This window comes from Ipomoea nil, unplaced genomic scaffold (genome assembly GCF_001879475.1).
Source record: "Ipomoea nil cultivar Tokyo-kokei standard unplaced genomic scaffold, Asagao_1.1 scaffold3087, whole genome shotgun sequence".
NCBI classification, from domain to species: Eukaryota; Viridiplantae; Streptophyta; class Magnoliopsida; order Solanales; family Convolvulaceae; genus Ipomoea; species Ipomoea nil.
In genome coordinates this window covers 409210-427379 of record NW_017619515.1, presented here as the reverse complement: position 1 = coordinate 427379, position 18170 = coordinate 409210, and the positions used below count along the sequence as shown (strand labels likewise).

At 37.8% G+C, this 18170-nt stretch overlaps 1 protein-coding gene across 1 annotated transcript; it reads left to right on the top strand.

Moving 5' to 3' along the window:
* The first annotated feature begins 3263 nt into the window (after positions 1-3263).
* LOC109166092 (protein FAR1-RELATED SEQUENCE 5-like) lies at positions 3264-4602 on the top strand. The gene is made up of 4 exons (XM_019314982.1): positions 3264-3679; positions 3758-4023; positions 4102-4316; positions 4432-4602. The coding sequence occupies exons 1-4, from the start codon at positions 3264-3266 to the stop codon at positions 4600-4602; spliced, it is 1068 nt and encodes a 355-aa protein (XP_019170527.1).
* Positions 4603-18170: the final 13568 nt, after the last annotated feature.

Below are 18170 nucleotides of genomic sequence, written 5' to 3'. Positions count from 1 at the left end.
GTGTCTTCCTATTCAGAATATTTGTTTATGGTTTCCATTTGAGACAATTGTAGAACTGACTTTGTAAAAGAAATTTTCTCTATGTTTGAATAATATGGAGTGATTGGTACAAATTGGACAGAGAAGCAAGGAGTAACATCTTTACCCTTCTCTTCTTTTTGTTTTTTGTTAGTTGCTGCCTTTGATGGGTATAAGAATATAGTGCACTAAGGATTAGGGTATAACTGATTTTTGCTCTGATTGCTATGTGATGTAATTGTCCCTAAGAAGTTTGTTTTTATTATTATTTTTTTATCTTGCTAATTTTTCCACTGACTTAATTTTGTATGTGGGAGTGTCTAAATTGTGCTGTGGGTACTTCTTATACGTTACCATAATCATCTGTTCTGTATTGTAGTGGACCTGACTTTCTGCAACTGAGAAAAATGATCATATTATGTAGTGGACATAGTAGTTTTGCTTTTAGTTGATTGCTTTATCCATCTATTGGTTGGAGAACATAGTTGAATGGAATGTCCAAGACACTGTTAATCTGTGAACACATCATTTGTTTCTGTTGATAGATTTTTTGCACTTTTAAAAAACCTTAGTTTCTTTAATGGGCTGCTCTTAGAAGTAAGACGTTATCTATACAATCTTGTTTCCCTTCTTTTCTTTGCTCTGTGTTGGTTCATTTTGATATTCCATTCAAGTTCCCTGAAATTATTAATATCTTGTGTAATTTGCTCGTTCCAAGACCATTCCCTTTAATTCTTTAAAGACAAAGAAAGGTAATATAAGAGGAGTATTGATGAAAGATGGTGATGAAATTGATGCGATGTTTCTAATATATATATATATATATATATATATATATATATATATATATATATATATATATATATATATATATAGAAAAGCGCTCAAATGTGGCAGTGTAATTAGGTGTGGCAGTGTGGTTATATTTGAACCATTGGATCAAGGCAATCTAACGGCAGAGGCTTATTTTTTTAAACAAGGAAGATTTGTTCGCGTTTTGGTAAGTGGGGGTAGTTATGTAATTTTGTTTACATGGTTACATGAATGTATATAAGGTAATTTGTATTATGTTCTGTTCTATATATTTAAACTCGGAGAAAATCGGCAACTTGATGAAGAGAAGATCAAGATAGCGATCACGGTCGCGATCGCAATTTCGGGAAGATCACGGTCGCGATCGCATCGCAAGTGGGAGAAGGTCGCCGGAGATCAGTTGATAGGGCAATTTGAGTATACCGGGCAGTTTGAGATATCGCAATAAGGGATTTTTTGTGCGATGGAGAATGGTATGTGTTGATTTATTGACGTTTGTAGTTTTATTTTGATCATAATAATATGCGTTTGTAATGTCATGGATGTTTTATATCGGTTTTATCTGGATTGATATTTTTTCTTGGGGGTGAGATAAGTCCCTGTTGTTGTACGACGTTGTGTGTTACTGTGTGATTACAGTGCAAAATTTGAATCGTCGTGGTGCATATTAAGGTAGTATAGTGTTGTGTGTGTTTTGTAGGTATCAGATGTTATGCATGAGTTATTTAGTGCGTTATTATATATATGTGGTGTGCAGCTGTTAATTTGGACTCTGTGGGGCTTGTTTGTGTTAAAGGTACGTCTATTGATGTTGTTGTAGAAGGCAGTGGTGGTGTCTGCAATACAGGGCATTCCAATGATGATGGGGTGGATCGCAGTGGCGGTGTTTGTGATGAAGGTTATCATGGTATGTGTTGATTTATTTGATGTTTGTAGTTTTAATTTGTTCATAATAATATGCGTTTGTTATGTAATGGATGTTTTTATATCGTTTTTTTTATCTGGTTTGATATTTTTCTGGTGGTGAGATAAGTCACTGTTGTTGTTACGATGTTGTGTGTTATTATCTGAATATAGTGTGAAAGTTGCATCTTCGTGGTGCATATTAAGTTAGTATAGTATTGTATGTGTTTTGTAGTTACTAGATGTCATGCATTGGTTATTTAGTGTGTTATTATATATACATGGTGTGCAGCTATTAATTTGGACCCGGTGGGTTTCATTTGTGATAAAGATACGTCAATTGATGCTGGTGTAGAAGGCAGTGGTGGTGTCTGCAATACAGAGCATTCCACTGATGGTGATCATATTGATGGTTGTGTAGAAGGAAGTGGGGGTCAGTGTGATGAAGGGAATTCAACCGATGTTGCTGTAGAGACTAGTGGTCAGGGTGCCAGTGAACACTGTTTGACTGACGTTGAGGCAGAAGACAATGCATTTGTTTTGGAAATGTCTCCTGGGTTGACTAAGTATTGGCGTCCAGTTTGCAGTGATAGTTTGAAGCCTGTTGTGGGGCAAACGTTTGATTCCTTGGATTGTGCTATTGTTTTTTATAAACGGTATGCTGGGTATGTTGGTTTTGATTGTAGACAGGGTACAATTCGGAGGAGGAGGGATGGTGTTGTGGTGGAGAGACAGGTATTCTGTAGTCGAGAGGGGTTTAAAAAGAGTATTTATAGTTCGCAATCTACGTGTGTTGGTGATGGTAAGCCCATTGTTGTGAAGAGACGGAGGGTGACAAATAGGGTTGGGTGCAAGGCTAAAGTGATGTTTAAGCGTAAGTCTAATGGACTGTTTGTTGTGCATTTTTTGGAGGAACGACACACTCATGTGATGTGTTCAATCATTGCTAAGCAGTTTTTAAAGGTGAATCGTAGTCTTGATGCTGGCCATCAAATGTTCATTGCAAGTTGTGTTCGGGCAAATATTGGGTATGTTCGGTCCTATAAGCTGTTTAAGGAGATTGTTGGTGAGTATTCCAATGTTGGTGCTACTGGGGTGGATTTTAAGAATTTCAAGCGTGATTTGATGGCATACATATTGAATGGTGATGCTCAACTATTCATAGATACGCTTTTTAAAAGGCGTGAATTGTGCGAGGCTTTTGAGTTTGAATATGATGTTGATGACGTTGATCAGCTTACAAGGGTTTTTTGGACAGATGCAGTATCAAGGAAGAATTTTGCATTGTTTGGTGATGTTGTTTTATTCGATGCTACATACCGATCTAACAGGTTAGTAATTTATAGTTATTGTGTATTCTGTATAATAGTATGGTGCATATTTTTATTTCATATAGTGTGTTTTGTTATATTTAATGTATTCACTAGTTGTTGGGTTGTGCATTCTGTAGGTATAATTTGGTGTTTGTCCCATTTACTGGAATTGATAACCATAAGAGATCCATCACATTTGGTGCTGGTTTACTTACGATGGAAGACGTAGACTCATATGTTTTGCTTTTGGAGAGATTTAAGAAAACCATGCGTCATGAACCTATTTGTGTCGTTACTGACCAAGATCCAGCTGTTAAGATTGCAGTTGCCCGTGTGTTTGGTACATCAAAACATAGATTCTGCATGTGGCATATAATGTGCAAGGTTGGTGAGAAGGTTGGACCGGTCTTAGCTAAGGACGAGGTGTTTAGGAGGAAGTTGAATGGCATTGTTTGGAACAAATCTATAGATTCCAAAGCGTTTGAGGATTCATGGAGTCGTATCATAGAGGAATATGGTTTGGTTGATAATGGTTGGTTTCGTTACTTGTTCGAGTCTCGTACATTTTGGGCATCTCCATACTTTCATGATGAGTTTATGTCGGGATTTGTTAGGACAACATCTCGATCAGAGTCTCAAAATAGTTTTTTTTGGCAGTTTCTCCAATGGTCATTCCAGTTTGGTTGAGTTTTTTTGGTGCATTTTGATAGTGCTATTAGTGCACAACGACATCCCCAAGCAAAATTGACTGCTGACTCTGAATCATGCTTTCCTGTTTTGAAGACTCCATTGGCGCTGGAGAAACATGCAATGGATGTCTATACCATTTCTGTATTTTATGATGTGCACGTAGAGATTTGTGAAGGTTGTTTTTCTTGTCGAGTGGTGTCTTTGTGTGAGTGCGATGGTAAGGTGTGCTATGGGATAAAAGATGGTGACAAGAAGGCATGGTGTGTGGAGTTTTTGTTGGCTGACTGTACTGCTATATGTTCATGCAAGATGTTTGAGCGGATGGGGTTGGTGTGTAGGCATATTTTTTTTTTTGTGTTTAAAGATCGTGGACTTGAGAGAATTCCTTCTATGTATTTGGTGTCTCGGTGGACAAAGGCTGCTTGTTTGAAGCCAATTTTTGATATTGATGATACGGTTGTTGATCAATCGGCTAAAGTGGATAATGTTAGGGTGATTACTAATCTAATGTGGTCTGAAATTTATGCTTGCGTGGGATTGGCTGATGGTAATGTAGAACGGTTGGAACAACTAAGACGTGTTATTTGTGAGCAAAGAGAGTTTTTTTATCAAAGATGGTTGTGAGGATGACAATGGGGTAGCTGGTAGCAGCAAAGAAAGTGTGATTAAATCATTTTGTGGTGATGTGTCTCAGGGGTCAACAGTGGAGGTTCGTGATCCAATTAAAGTTAAGAACAAGGGCGGCGGGAAGCAGATGAAGAGTGCAAGGGAGAAAGCTGTGAATAAGTGTGTAAACCAATCAAGGAAATGCCATACTTGTGATGAATATGGTCATAATAGTAGGACGTGCCCATTAAATGGCTAGAGTTGTGTGTTGTTTTCTTAGTTGGTCTGTATTGTGGAATTTGTTAGGAATAAATTGTAATAGATTTTGATATGACATATTGTAATTCGTAGATCCCCAATTTTATTAGACTAGTCGAGTCATAGACCAAGAAAGGGAAAAATAAATTCATTAGTTGAGGAAATAGATGACGAAGATATAAAGCCTAAAATCAAGAATTTGCCTAGAGAAAATGGAAAAGGAAGATGTATGCGTATGATATTCAAGAAGAAACCCCTCAAGAAATCCCGAAGAAGAAAGAACGTGACTTAAAGTTTGCATGAAGCTATCTTGAATATCAAGCATCTATGGAAAGCAAGGAGTACACCAAGTGAAAAAAGAATATAACCAATAGGTTATACGGATGAGATGGTAAAAGCTTGAAATATTATGTGCAAGGTCACAGGTTTGAATTTCACATCCCACATATTTTAAAGAAGCCAAGTTTAATTCCATCAGTTAAAGTATGAGGCGATGGTTTGGCCGAAGGGAAGCAATTTGCAAAGTCAAAGAGGATGAGATTTCCAAATTGACTAAGGGATGAAGTTTACAAGTGAAGGGATGAAGTTTCCCAAATTGGTATCCCAAAATTGAAAGTTTCCCAAATTGGTATCCCAAAATTGAAATAGGGATGCAATTTCATCTGAAGGGTTGAAGTTCGAAATTGAAGTTCAAATTGATATCTTGAAGGGAAGGCAATTTCAATTTGAAGGGATGAGATCTACAAGGCTTCAATTTCAATTTGAAGGGATGAGATCTACAAGGCTTCAATTCAATTTCAATTTGAAGGGATGAGATCTACAAGGCTTCAATTCAATCGGAGATATAAATTACAAGGGATGAGATTGCAAGTCAAGGCTTCAATTCAATCGGAGATATAAATTACAAGGGATGAGATTGCAAGTCCTGATATCTTGAAGGGAAGGCAATTTCAATTTGAAGGGATGAGATCTACAAGGCTTCAATTCAATTGGAAATATAAATTACAAGGGATGAGATTGCAAGTCCAAATCAAGTAAGGGATGAGATTTCAATTGACAAATCTAGCAAGGGATAGAGATTTCATTTCCCAAAATAGCAAGGGATGAAGTTTCACAAGGGAAGAGATTTCCCAAGTCAATTGAAGAGATGAAGTCTGGAAGCAGTATACAGACCCAGACGTGAAGTACAGAGGAAAATATAAGAAGAAGTTGCAGAAGCAAAAATACTAGTCTAACTAGTAAGGGATTATATTGGAGATTATATTTTGAAGATAAAAATCGCAAGAGGCATGATCTACACCAGATGAAGATTTATGGGACGCCATTTTTGCGAAAACCTCAAGCTCAACTTGCAGAGAAATCTCTGACATATCTGCAACGTTATCTTATCCTCTGACAAAAGGCTATACAGCTGGATGAAATTCAAAAATGAGAACGTTTCTCTCCAACGGAAATATTTTCATTACCAGCTATAAATAGATGAAGATTGAAGCTGAGGAAAGCAGAAGCAAGAAGTATAGAAGCAGAAGCAAGAAGTATAGAAGCAGAAGCAAGAACGCAATAGAACAAAAACAGAGCTAAACAGAGCATACAAAATTCAAAGAAAGCTTTCCATCTCAGGAGCTTAAATTGATATATTCTTTGTGAGATAAACACTCAGAGTGATACAGAGCTTACAAAAGAAATATTCAAGAGTGTTAGAATCTTCATCAACTTCAAGAGACTCAGCGCACCATTGAAGATCATCTACAGAGTCTCAAAGTTGGAACCAACGCAAAACTTGTTTTTGAGCAAAACAAGGGAAAGGAGGAAAGTAACACGGAGTTGTGAAATCCTGGATTGTCACACGGAGCTGTGAGATCCGAAGCAGCAGTGTCGGAGGACATTGGGCGTGATTAGTGCGGGCTTTGTGATCAAAGCACTAGATCACGGAAGATACGTTTCTACCGGATCGTGGAAGACGGGGGGAAAGTAACGCGGAGTCGTGAAATCCTGGGAAAGTAACGCGGCGACGTGAAACCCGAAGCAGCAGTGTTGGTGTCACTGGGCGTGATTAGTGTGGGCTTGGTGATCAAAGCACTAGATCACGGAATTCATTGTATCTTGGAACCAAGAAGTGGTGGATATAGTGAATTGGCTCTTGGAGAAAAAAGCAAGTGGAGTAGGAGGATTACACCACCTCGCGAACCACTATAAATTGCCTTGTGTCCTTTACTGCTTTCTTTACTTACTGCTCTTGCTTGCTTCTCACGAGAATAATCTTGACACGATCTACACACACACCGTATCGTTTATTAATTTCCGCTGCGCACCATACTCTAACAATCTAGTTAAGAGTTTTGGTTTATCTCTGGCTTAGCAATTGTGGTACTGTGCTAAAAAGTTTGAAAGTCTATTCACCCCCCCCCCCCCTCTCTAGACTTTTACCTTACCTCTTTTGGGACCAACAATTGGTATCAGAGCTGGTGCCTATCCGAGTCAGAATTTGTCTCTAATCGATACTAACAATTGGTATCAAGGCCTGTAGCCTATTTGAGTCAAATTTGTTTCAAAGCAAGTTTTCTCTTTAGGTCAACCTTGTTTCTGACTGCTAGGCAGATCCATCTTACCCAGTGTGTGTAAATTGGATTATTTGTCTCTCGTATCCACCGAGAAGATGAATAAAGATTTAGCTCAAAATCTATTATTCTCACTTGATAAATTTGATGATTGGAAAGTTCGTATGCAGGTTCATCTATCAGCTTTACACGATGAAATGTGGGAAGTTATTTCCACTGGCCCGATCGAAATATTGAAAGTAAATACGGCTTTTCTTCTATCACCGGATGCTCAACAATTCGTACCTAAGCCAAAACCGGAATGGACGTCGGATGATAGAAAGAGGAACAATCTTGACAACATTGCCAAAGATATTCTGTTCAAAGCCATTGATGATACAATATTCCCAAAAGTTCGAAAATGTACAAGTGCAAAAGAAATTTGGGATACTCTCATCAAGATCGGAGAAGGAGATGAACAAGAAAAAGATAACAAGCTCACTATTGCTATGAAGAAGTTCGAGGACTTCAAAATGCTCTCAAATGAATCCATTGTTGATATGGAAGCTCGAATGATCAAAATCCTTGGAGAAATTAATGACATTGGCAAAAATATTAGCCAAAAGGAAATTAATCTCAAAGTTCTACGAGGCTTACCATCTACATGGGACATGAAGGTTACGGCTATGCGAGATCACCGAGATCTAAGAATATTGTCAACCGACAAATTATTTAGTGATCTTAAAGCATATGAGTTCGAAATGAAGGCCAAAGATGATGATGCTCATGAAATTCGAAATCCAGCTCTAATGGCCGAACAACCATCAACCTCTAGGTCAGTAGACAATATTGATTTTATAACTGACGAACAATTTGCTCTTTTTGTTAGAAAATTCAAAAGGTTCATGCAAAAAGGAGACAACAAAAATTCTGCTCATGGAAAATATGTCTCTCGCACGACACAAGAAGAGAAAGTCGAAGAAAACAACAATTTATGCTATAATTGCCGCAAACCCGGACATTTCAAAATAAATTGTCCGTATCCGATCGTTAGCAAGTATCAAGGCATAAATGTTGAATCTACACCGAATAAATCCGAAAGCAAAGATTGAAGGTTCAAGCGCGACAAAAGAAAAGCTCTCGTTAGCAATGAACCAAATGAAAATGATGAGTCGAATGGATTGTCATCAAGTGATGAAAGCTCAAGTTCGGAAGATGACACGGCTCTAGTATGTAAGTCAATTGAGTTGAGTTTAAGTGAAGAGTGCTTTATGGCTCTTGGAGCAGAGGAAGAAGAGGTAACATCTAATTCTTTCAATTCTGTTAATTCCTCTTTTTCTCGTAAATCTATTGGCAGTCTAATGCGATATTGTCAAGAGATTATGCTCACTCATCCTCAACTCAAGGAGCGCAATAATATTCTAATTCTTGAAAAAGAAGAGATGAATAAAAAATTGCAAGATGCTTTACTTGAAGTGAGTAACTTGAAGAGTGAAAATATTCAACTTCAAGAAGAGTGCAAAGCAAGAGAGGTTAGAGAACATAACCTTCGGGCTACCATTGCTACGTTTACTAATTCGTCCAAAATTATGGATAAAATGGTAGACATGCAAAAGCCATCAGGAGATAGAACCGGAATCGGTTATGACTCCACATGTTCTTAAACCCCTCCGAAACTGACTAATTCTACTACTCCTTTAACTAATAAAGTGCAAGTGGTAAAATTTGTTAAAAGTCAGTATAGCACAATGAGACAAGGACTTGGCTATCATGAGAAAGCAAAGTTGAATGTTGAAAGGCCGAAACAGTTCAATACTATGGCAAAGCATCAAAAATTCTTCAAACAAAGATATGCCAAAGAGTCAAGTGCAAAAAGAATTTTTAGAAAAGAGGGAAGCTTTTCTAGAAATAGAGATGGAAGATTTTATTCCACTCAAAAGGATTGGCTGTGTAAATCTTGTTTTAATGCTTCTTATAGACCAAAGCAACAATCCTCTTCCCGGGTGCCTAAGTTTAAAAATGTTTTTCAAAATCCGGCGCCAAAAATGTTTTCAAAAGTTAATTATGATTATCGTGTTTCAAATGGTTACAAACCGCCTTATCTTAATTCAATAGGATCTAGGTGGGTTTGGTTACCAAAAATTACTAACAGCAAAGGACCCAAGCAAGTATGGGTACCTAAAACCAACTAATCTTTTTTGTAGGATGTTTGGTACATCGACAGTGGTTGCTCACGCCACATGACTAGAAATAAATCTTGTCCAGTGAATTTCAAGAAAATCGATGGACCAAAAGTTATATTTGGAGGAAATCAAAATTATGGAACTACAAAAGGAGTTGGCACAATTGAAAGAAATGGTTTGAAGATCGAAGATGTTTCATTTGTTGAAGGCCTAAAATTCAATTTGTTGAGCACTAGTCAATTTTGTGATAAAGGCTATCTTGTGGAATTTTCCAAAGATAATTGCCTAATCAAAAATGAGCTCTCAAATGAAGTTGTGCTCACTGGAAAAAGGAGAAAGAATATGTATGTTGTTGATTGGAGCACAAGCAAAGGTTCCGTATGCTTAATGGCCAGAAATTCGAATGAAGCAAATTGGGAATGACACAAAAAGCTCAACCATTTAAACTTCAAGACTATCAATCAGCTTGCAAAGAAAAATCTAGTTGAAGGACTACCAAGTATTATCTTCAAGAAGGACCAAGTGTGTGATGCATGCCAACGCGGAAAGCAAATCAAATCATCATTCAAGTCTAAGACGCACGAATCAACATCAAGACCGCTAAGCTTGTTACACATGGACTTATTTGGACCGGTTGATCCAATAAGTGTAAGTGGTAAGAAATATACTCTTGTTGTTGTTGATGATTTTTCCAGGTACACTTGGACCATGTTTCTCAAGAAGAAAAATGAAGTTGAACAAGTGTTGCCGAAGCTGTTGAAGCAACTACAAAATGAGAAAAAATTGCAAATATCAAAAATCCGAACCGAGTTCGTGAATGGAGTTATACAAGCTTTTTGCAATTCACATGGAATTTCTCATCAATTATATGCCTCTAGAACACCACAACAAAACGGCGTTGCCGAAAGAAGAAACCGGACGCTTAAAGAAGCCGCACGAGTGATGATTAGTGCAGCCGGTCTCCCGAAAAGATATTGGGCGGAAGCTATCAACACAGCTTGCTATACGCAAAATCGAAGCATGATCCACAAGCAGTATAGCAAGACGCCATATGAGCTTTATAAAGGGAGAAAACCAAATATTGGTTATTTTCATATTTTTGGATGCAAGTGCTTTATTCATATTAATGATAAATTGCATCTAAAAGCTTTTGATGAGCGTGCAGATGAAGGAATTTTTGTAGGATATTCGACTACCAGCAAAGCATTCAGAGTGTTGAACAAAAGAACAATGGTGGTTGAAGAATCCATACACGTGGTATTTGATGAAAAATCACACGTCAATATTGATGCTCTGGACGAAAATGGCGAAAATATTGAGCAAAATGGTAACAAGTGTCATATTGATTTTTGTGATACTGATGATGCGTGTGAAGAAAATATTTTGCAGAGAATGGATGAGTTGGAAATTAATTCTCTAGAAAATCCAATCTCTCATCCAGTAAGAAATGAAGTGCGGGATGCAATTGGTATTGAAATTGCAAATCAGCCCTTGGATGCAATTATTGGAGAAGTTGGAAATCTAGAAAATGAAGCAGAAATTCGAAACAGTGCTACCTCTTCTCAACCAGTAAATCCACCCAGCACCATGCACCCTTTTGAACTAGACTTAAGATGGCTCAAAAATCACCCACCAAAATTAGTGATCGGAAATGTTCGAGATGGCGTGAAAACAAGATCATCTACCATGGAAGCATTGTTCACATGTTATCTATCTCAGATTGAACCAAAAGAAGTGGACAAAGCTCTAAATGATCCAAGTTGGATTGACGCCATGCAAGAGGAACTCGATCAATTCAAAAGAAATGACGTTTGGGAACTTGTTCCAAGACCATTGAACCACAATGTTGTAGGAACTAAATGGGTCTTCCGGAACAAAGCAAACGAAGAAGGCGTGATTGTTAGGAATAAAGCAAGATTCGTTGCAAAAGGATACTCTCAAGAAGAAGGAATAGATTTTGATGAAACCTTTGCACCGGTAGCCAGACTCGAAGCTATAAGGATTTTCCTAGCTTACGCCACACACAAAGATTTCACCGTTTATCAAATGGACGTGAAAAGCGCATTCTTGAATAGACTACTCGAAGAAGAAGTTTATGTCGAACAACCCCCAGCATATGCAGAATAAATTCGAAATGAGCCTGATGGGTGAATTGAATTATTTCTTGGGCTTACAAGTCAAACAATTGAAGGAAGGAATATTCATCAATCAAGCAAAATACACCCGCGACTTGATAAAGAAGTTTGGCCTTGATGGAAAATCATCGATCAAAATTCCTATGAGTACATCAATAAGGCTAGACAAAGACGAAGATGGAAAAGATGTCGAACAAACGAAGTATTGAGGAATGATTGGTTCACTACTATACCTCACTGCAAGCAGGCCGGACATTTCTTATGCTGTAGGAGTGTGTGCAAGATTCCAAGCAAATCCAAAAGAAAGCCACCTCACCGCAACAAAGAAAATCATAAGATACTTGAAGGGCACAATCAATGTTGGATTGTGGTATCCTAAAGGTACAGATTTTACACTAACTGGTTTTTCAGATGCGGATTTTGCAGGTTGTAAAATAGACAGAAAAAGCACCTCCGGAACGTGTCAATTCTTAGGAGGAAGGCTTGTTTCTTGGTTTAGCAAAAAGCAAAATTCCATCGCAACTAGTACCGCTGAGGCCGAATATATTGCTGCAGGAAGTTGTTGTGCTCAAATTTTATGGATGAAGCAACAATTAAAGGATTATGGAGTGAATTGCGACGATGTTAGCATATTTTGTGACAATACAAGTGCAATCGCTATCACTCACAATCCAGTGCTTCACTCAAGAACCAAACATATCGACATACGACATCATTTCATAAGGGATCATGTTGAAAAGAAAGATCTAAAAATCGAGTATATCCCTACGGAGAATCAAGTTGCAGATATTCTCACGAAGCCTTTATGCGAAACGAGATTTTCTACTTTAAGGCATGAATTGGGAATGCTTGAAATGAGCTAAGTATCACTGGACTTAATCTCTTGACTTAAATTTGATACTTGTGCTCAAATAATTTTTTTTTTTTACGTACGTTCATATATTTGTTCGAAAATTGCATAGATAATTTAGTCTTATGTGTTTAGTATCTATTTGTAAAATTGCATGTGAAATTTAACGTGAAAATATGTGCCATGCAATTCATTTTCAAAAATCTGTGTTTATTTGATTTAATCGCATGATTATGTGTTTTAATTATAGCTATGGCATAATACGTGTGTTATGAATATTTGCTTATGTTAAAATTGCCGTACCAATATGTGTGTTAATTGCTAAGTGTTTTTAATTAGTTTATTTTAATTGGTATCTAAAATAATTGGCTAGTTTCTAAATATTTGAGTATTTATTTGATTGTGTTTACAATTGTGTGTTTTAGAAACTACCGTATATGTGTATGTATATTTTTGGTGATTAATTGAAATTTGACTAATTTTTCTAAATCTGAGTTTATCTTAATTAGGAGATTACCGTGCTTATACATGGATGTGATTTAATTGCTATATTTTAAATGTCCGTATATGTGTCGAAATTATATGTGAGATTTACGGATATGTGTGTAATTTGTGTGATTATATTTATGTTTTTTTATATATATGATACATCTAACGTGAAAGTATTTTTGAGATGAAAAAGGAAGAGATCAGTTTGGATCGAAAACCTCCACCTTTTAAACCTCTACCCCATAAAACCCAATCCCATCAAAACTCTTCACCTTTCAAACCTATACCTCTTAAACTTCCACCCTTAAATTAAATCCCACAAAAATCTCACCCTCTCTCACAAAATCAGATCCCCTCTCATTAATCCTAATCGACACCCTCTCTCTCGAAGATCTCGATCGTCACCCATGCCTCAAATCTGAGAAAATCTCCTCTTAAACCCCAGTAGTTACTTGTCTAATCCTCTCCCTAGCACCGTCCTCCTCAACCAATAGTGACTCACCCAAATTTAATGGATGTCAATCATACCTGTTCAGAATCTAACTGTCGACCATAATCCCTGAAGCCTTGGGACGTTCTCGAGCCTATATATTGGCGATAGCAACCCAAACACCAACCGTGCAAGTAGTCTATTTTTTTTTTTTTTTTTTTTTTTGCAGGAGAACAATGGTGTCAAAGGAGAAGAACAATGAAGAAAGGAGAACATCCAAGAGAATCTGGAATCAAGTGCGACTCCAAAAGTTGCGAGCCAAAAGGGCTGAGGCTGGAGGACATCTTGCTGGAGATACTGCAAACGACCCTCTTGTCGTATCTGAAGAGAAAAGCTTTGATAAATATACACCTGTCTCACCACCACGAGAACTGGGTTTTATTTATGAAGAAGGAGATGCCAAGAAAAGCCTATCACCACCGTGTCAAGGCTTAGCCGAACCAGATAAGTCCAAAGGGTCTGAATCCCCTTTTCTGAAGTTTTCACCTGTTGTCCAGCCGGACATCTACCAGGAGATCCTGAACATGAGCGACGCCGAGTACCTCCACTATCTGAAGCAGCTGACATTTGGACCGGTCATGCCACCACCAGGATTTGAAGGGCATACTCAAGAACCTATTGCACCACCCGTTCAAAATGTTGCACCATCGGCCGTAGAACAAGATTTACCACCAATTCCACCTGAACTTGTTCTGCAATCTGCTCCACCACCGGTGAATCCCCGTATCCGTCCACCCGTGGACTATGCAAGGTTCTTCAATGCAACGTACTCGTCCTCAAGCTCGAACATGCACAGCGAAGATTCAGGACCAGGGTACTGCTCATATCCTCCACACACTGACGAGGACAACAGTGAAGATGAATGTTGTTCTACTAATCGCAGTTGATGTGGTTGTACTGTCAAGAATGTCTTTTGTGATCCTCTTTTGTACTCCTGATTAAAGGAGTAATAAATAAAAAAAAAGCTGGGTTGGCTGTGTTTGGAACAAATCGTATTTCCTACCCCATTAAAAAGGACCAAAAATGAACAAGCTTCCTCATCACGTCATATGGTCAAAAGTCAAAAAAAATGGACCCTACAAGGGATGAATTAAGAGACCAAATTGATGGTGAAATCAGACCATCAATTGGGGGGGGGGGGGGGGGGGGAATACTTATATGAAGCGCCAGTGCACAATAACACCTCTGTGATGTCTCTTCAAAATAACTCTCTGGAAGAAGTCAATTTAAATACAGAGATTATTTCAAGAACAGAGGTTATTGAAGAAGAAACTGGAAATCATCTTGAAGAAGCCGATTCACCAGAAGAAAATTTGCAGCTTGTTGAAAATCCAGTTCTTGGTGATCCACGAAGGAATTTATTCAAAAGTCTACACTCTCTGAACATGAGTAGAAGCCGAACCCGAGAAGAAGATGAAGATGATTTGTTAACATCACTTTTTGCAAAAGTCACAGAATCAAGTGATGTTGTGTGTCAAAAGATTGGAACAACTCTTACCGAGCAAGGACATCTCTCATTACAACACTTTGAGGACACACAAACAAATTTGAAGGAGCTATTGGAACATCAAAACGCTCTGCAAACAAGAATAGATAGAGCCGAAAGACATCTGAAAGGAGATCTCACCGAAGGATTATTGGAGATAATCCAACTGATGAAGAAGGAACGAGAAGCTACCGAGAAGATCAATAATGAAAGACACATGAGACAAATAAAAGCCATACAAGACCAGGAGACAAGGATAAATCACCTTGAGGTAGAATTATCCTCTATGGCTAACAAAATATCTGATTTGCAGGATGTTTCTCTCAAAACACATGATGGTGTTAAGCTTGTTAAAGCCAATCAAGAACAAGATTCCAAATCCCTTGGCTTTTTGATTGATAATGCCATAAGAGGGGAAGAAATTCTCAATCATCTGGCTTTACAACAACATGAATTCATCATTGGAAGTCAACCGCAACAGCCAGTTTTGACCGCCGCACCAACGAAAGGCCGTGGACGAGGACGTGGTCAACAATCCCAAGTTGGTTTCGCTCAATTTGCAAATCCGAGTCTTGGATCAAGCTCATCAAAAGTTGCTGAAACTCGAGGATGGTTAGAATGCTCAAAAGGAACCATAACACCACAGAAAATTTGGACATCCGAGAATGTGCCAAGTATGGTGAAAAGATGGCCCAAAGCTGATCAAGCTCAATGGATTTCTGAGAAGAATAAGGAAGAAGAAGCAAAAAGGAAGCAAACCGAGATGTGGTATGAGCTCAGAGACTATACCAACAATAATGGTGAAAGTTTGGGACTCCAAAGAAGTTTTGAAGAATGCATAATTTGGTGGGAAGCCGGAGCTCTTCCGGGCACCAATATTAAAGAGGCCTTTGGACACTACATGGCTGGAAATGTGACTAAGAGATTTGAATGTGAGAAATTTAAGAATGATATCTGCAAGATGAGAGAACATATCAAGGATATATTGAAAGCTGACATGGGAGTCAAGAAACCCAGAAGGTAATCAGAAATAAATTCCTCAAAAATATGATGTTTTGAATATCTATATTTTGAATGATTCTGACTATAATAATATTTCCTCTAATCAACTAATATGGATAAAAATTTCCCATGGTCTGATCTAAGTCTGTTTTGATTTATTTTAGCTATCATGTATTAGTTCGTGAATTAAAAGACAAGAATTGTCAAACGCATGCAAAAATTTGAAAAGATAAAAATTGATTAAAAATTAATCAAGGATGCGTATAGGATTTGTCTGAATTATTTCACAAGTTTTGCTTTTCCCTAGAATTATTTTTGTCAAACTCATCTTGGCTTTGTCAAAATAAAATTGAGCAAAAATGAAAATATTTTTCAAAGACTTAAAGCCAATGTTTGAGTATAGGTTATGGCATTATCAAAAGGGGGGAAATTGTTAGGAATAAATTGTAATAGATTTTGATATGTCATATTGTAATTCGTAGATCCCCAATTTTATTAGACTAGTCGAGTCATAGACCAAGAAAGGGAAAAATAAATTCATTAGTTGAGGAAATAGATGAAGAAGATATAAAGCCTAAAATCAAGAATTTGCCTAGAGAAAATGGCAAAGGAAGATGTATGCGTATGATATTCAAGAAGAAATCCCTCAAGAAATCCCGAAGAAGAAAGAACGTGACTTAAAGTTTGCATGAAGCTATCTTGAAGATCAAGCATCTATGGAAAGAAAGGAGTACACCAAGTGAAACAAGAATATAACCAAAAGGTTGTACGGACGAGATGGTAGAAGCTTGAAATATTATGTGCAAGGTCACAGGTTTGAATTTCACATTCCATCAGTTAAAGTATGAGGCGATGGTTTGGCCGAAGGGAAGCAATTTGCAAAGTCAAAGAGGATGAGATTTCCAAATTGACTAAGGGATGAAGTTTACAAGTGAAGGGATGAATTTTCCCAAATTGGTATCCCAAAATTGAAATAGGGATGCAATTTCATCTGAAGGGTTGAAGTTCGAAATTGAAGTTCAAATTGATATCTTGAAGGGAAGGCAATTTCAATTTGAAGGGATGAGATCTACCATGCTTCAATTCAATTGGTGATATAAATTACAAGGGATGAGATTGCAAGTCCAAATCAAGTAAGGGATGAGATTTCAATTGACAAATCTAGCAAGGGATAGAGATTTCATTTCCCAAAATAGCAAGGGATGAAGTTTCACAAGGGAAGAGATTTCCCAAGTCAATTGAAGAGATGAAATCTGGAAGCAGTATACAGACCCAGACGTGAAGTACAGAGGAAAATATAAGAAGAAGTTGCAGAAGCAAAAATACTAGTCTAACTAGTAAAGGATTATATTGGAGATTATATTTTGAAGATAAAAATCCCAAGAGGCGTGATCTACACCAGATGGAGATTTATGGGACGCCATTTTTGCGAAAACCTCAAGCTCAACTTGCAGAGAAATCTCTGACATATCTGCAACGTTATCTTATCCTCTGACAAAAGGCTATACAGCTGGATGAAATTCAAAAATGAGAACGTTTCTCTCCAACGGAAATATTTTCATTACCAGCTATAAATAGATGAAGATTGAAGCTGAGGAAAGCAGAAGCAGAAGTATAGAAGCAGAAGCAAGAAGTATAGAAGCAGAAGCAAGAACGCAATAGAACAAAAACAGAGCTAAACAGAGCATACAAAATTCAAAGAAAGCTTTCCATCTCAGGAGCTTAAATTGATATATTCTTTGTGAGATAAACACTCATACAGAGCTTACAAAAGAAATATTCAAGAGTGTTAGAATCTTCATCAACTTCAAGAGACTCAGCGCACCATTGAAGATCATCTACAGAGTCTCAAAGTTGGAACCAACGCAAAACTTGTTTTTGAGCAAAACAAGGGAAAGGAGGAAAGTAACACGGAGTTGTGAAATCCTGGATTGTCACACGGAGCTGTGAGATCCGAAGCAGCAGTGTCGGAGGACATTGGGCGTGATTAGTGCGGGCTTTGTGATCAAAGCACTAGATCACGGAAGATACGTTTCTACCGGATCGTGGAAGACGGGGGGAAAGTAACGCGGAGTCGTGAAATCCTGGGAAAGTAACGCGGCGACGTGAAACCCGAAGCAGCAGTGTTGGTGTCACTGGGCGTGATTAGTGTGGGCTTGGTGATCAAAGCACTAGATCACGGAATTCATTGTATCTTGGAACCAAGAAGTGGTGGATATAGTGAATTGGCTCTTGGAGAAAAGAGCAAGTGGAGTAGGAGGATTACACCACCTCGCGAACCACTATAAATTGTCTTGTGTTCTTTACTGCTTTCTTTACTTACTGTTCTTGCTTGCTTCTCACGAGAATAATCTTGACACGATCTACACACACACCGTATCATTTATTAATTTCCGC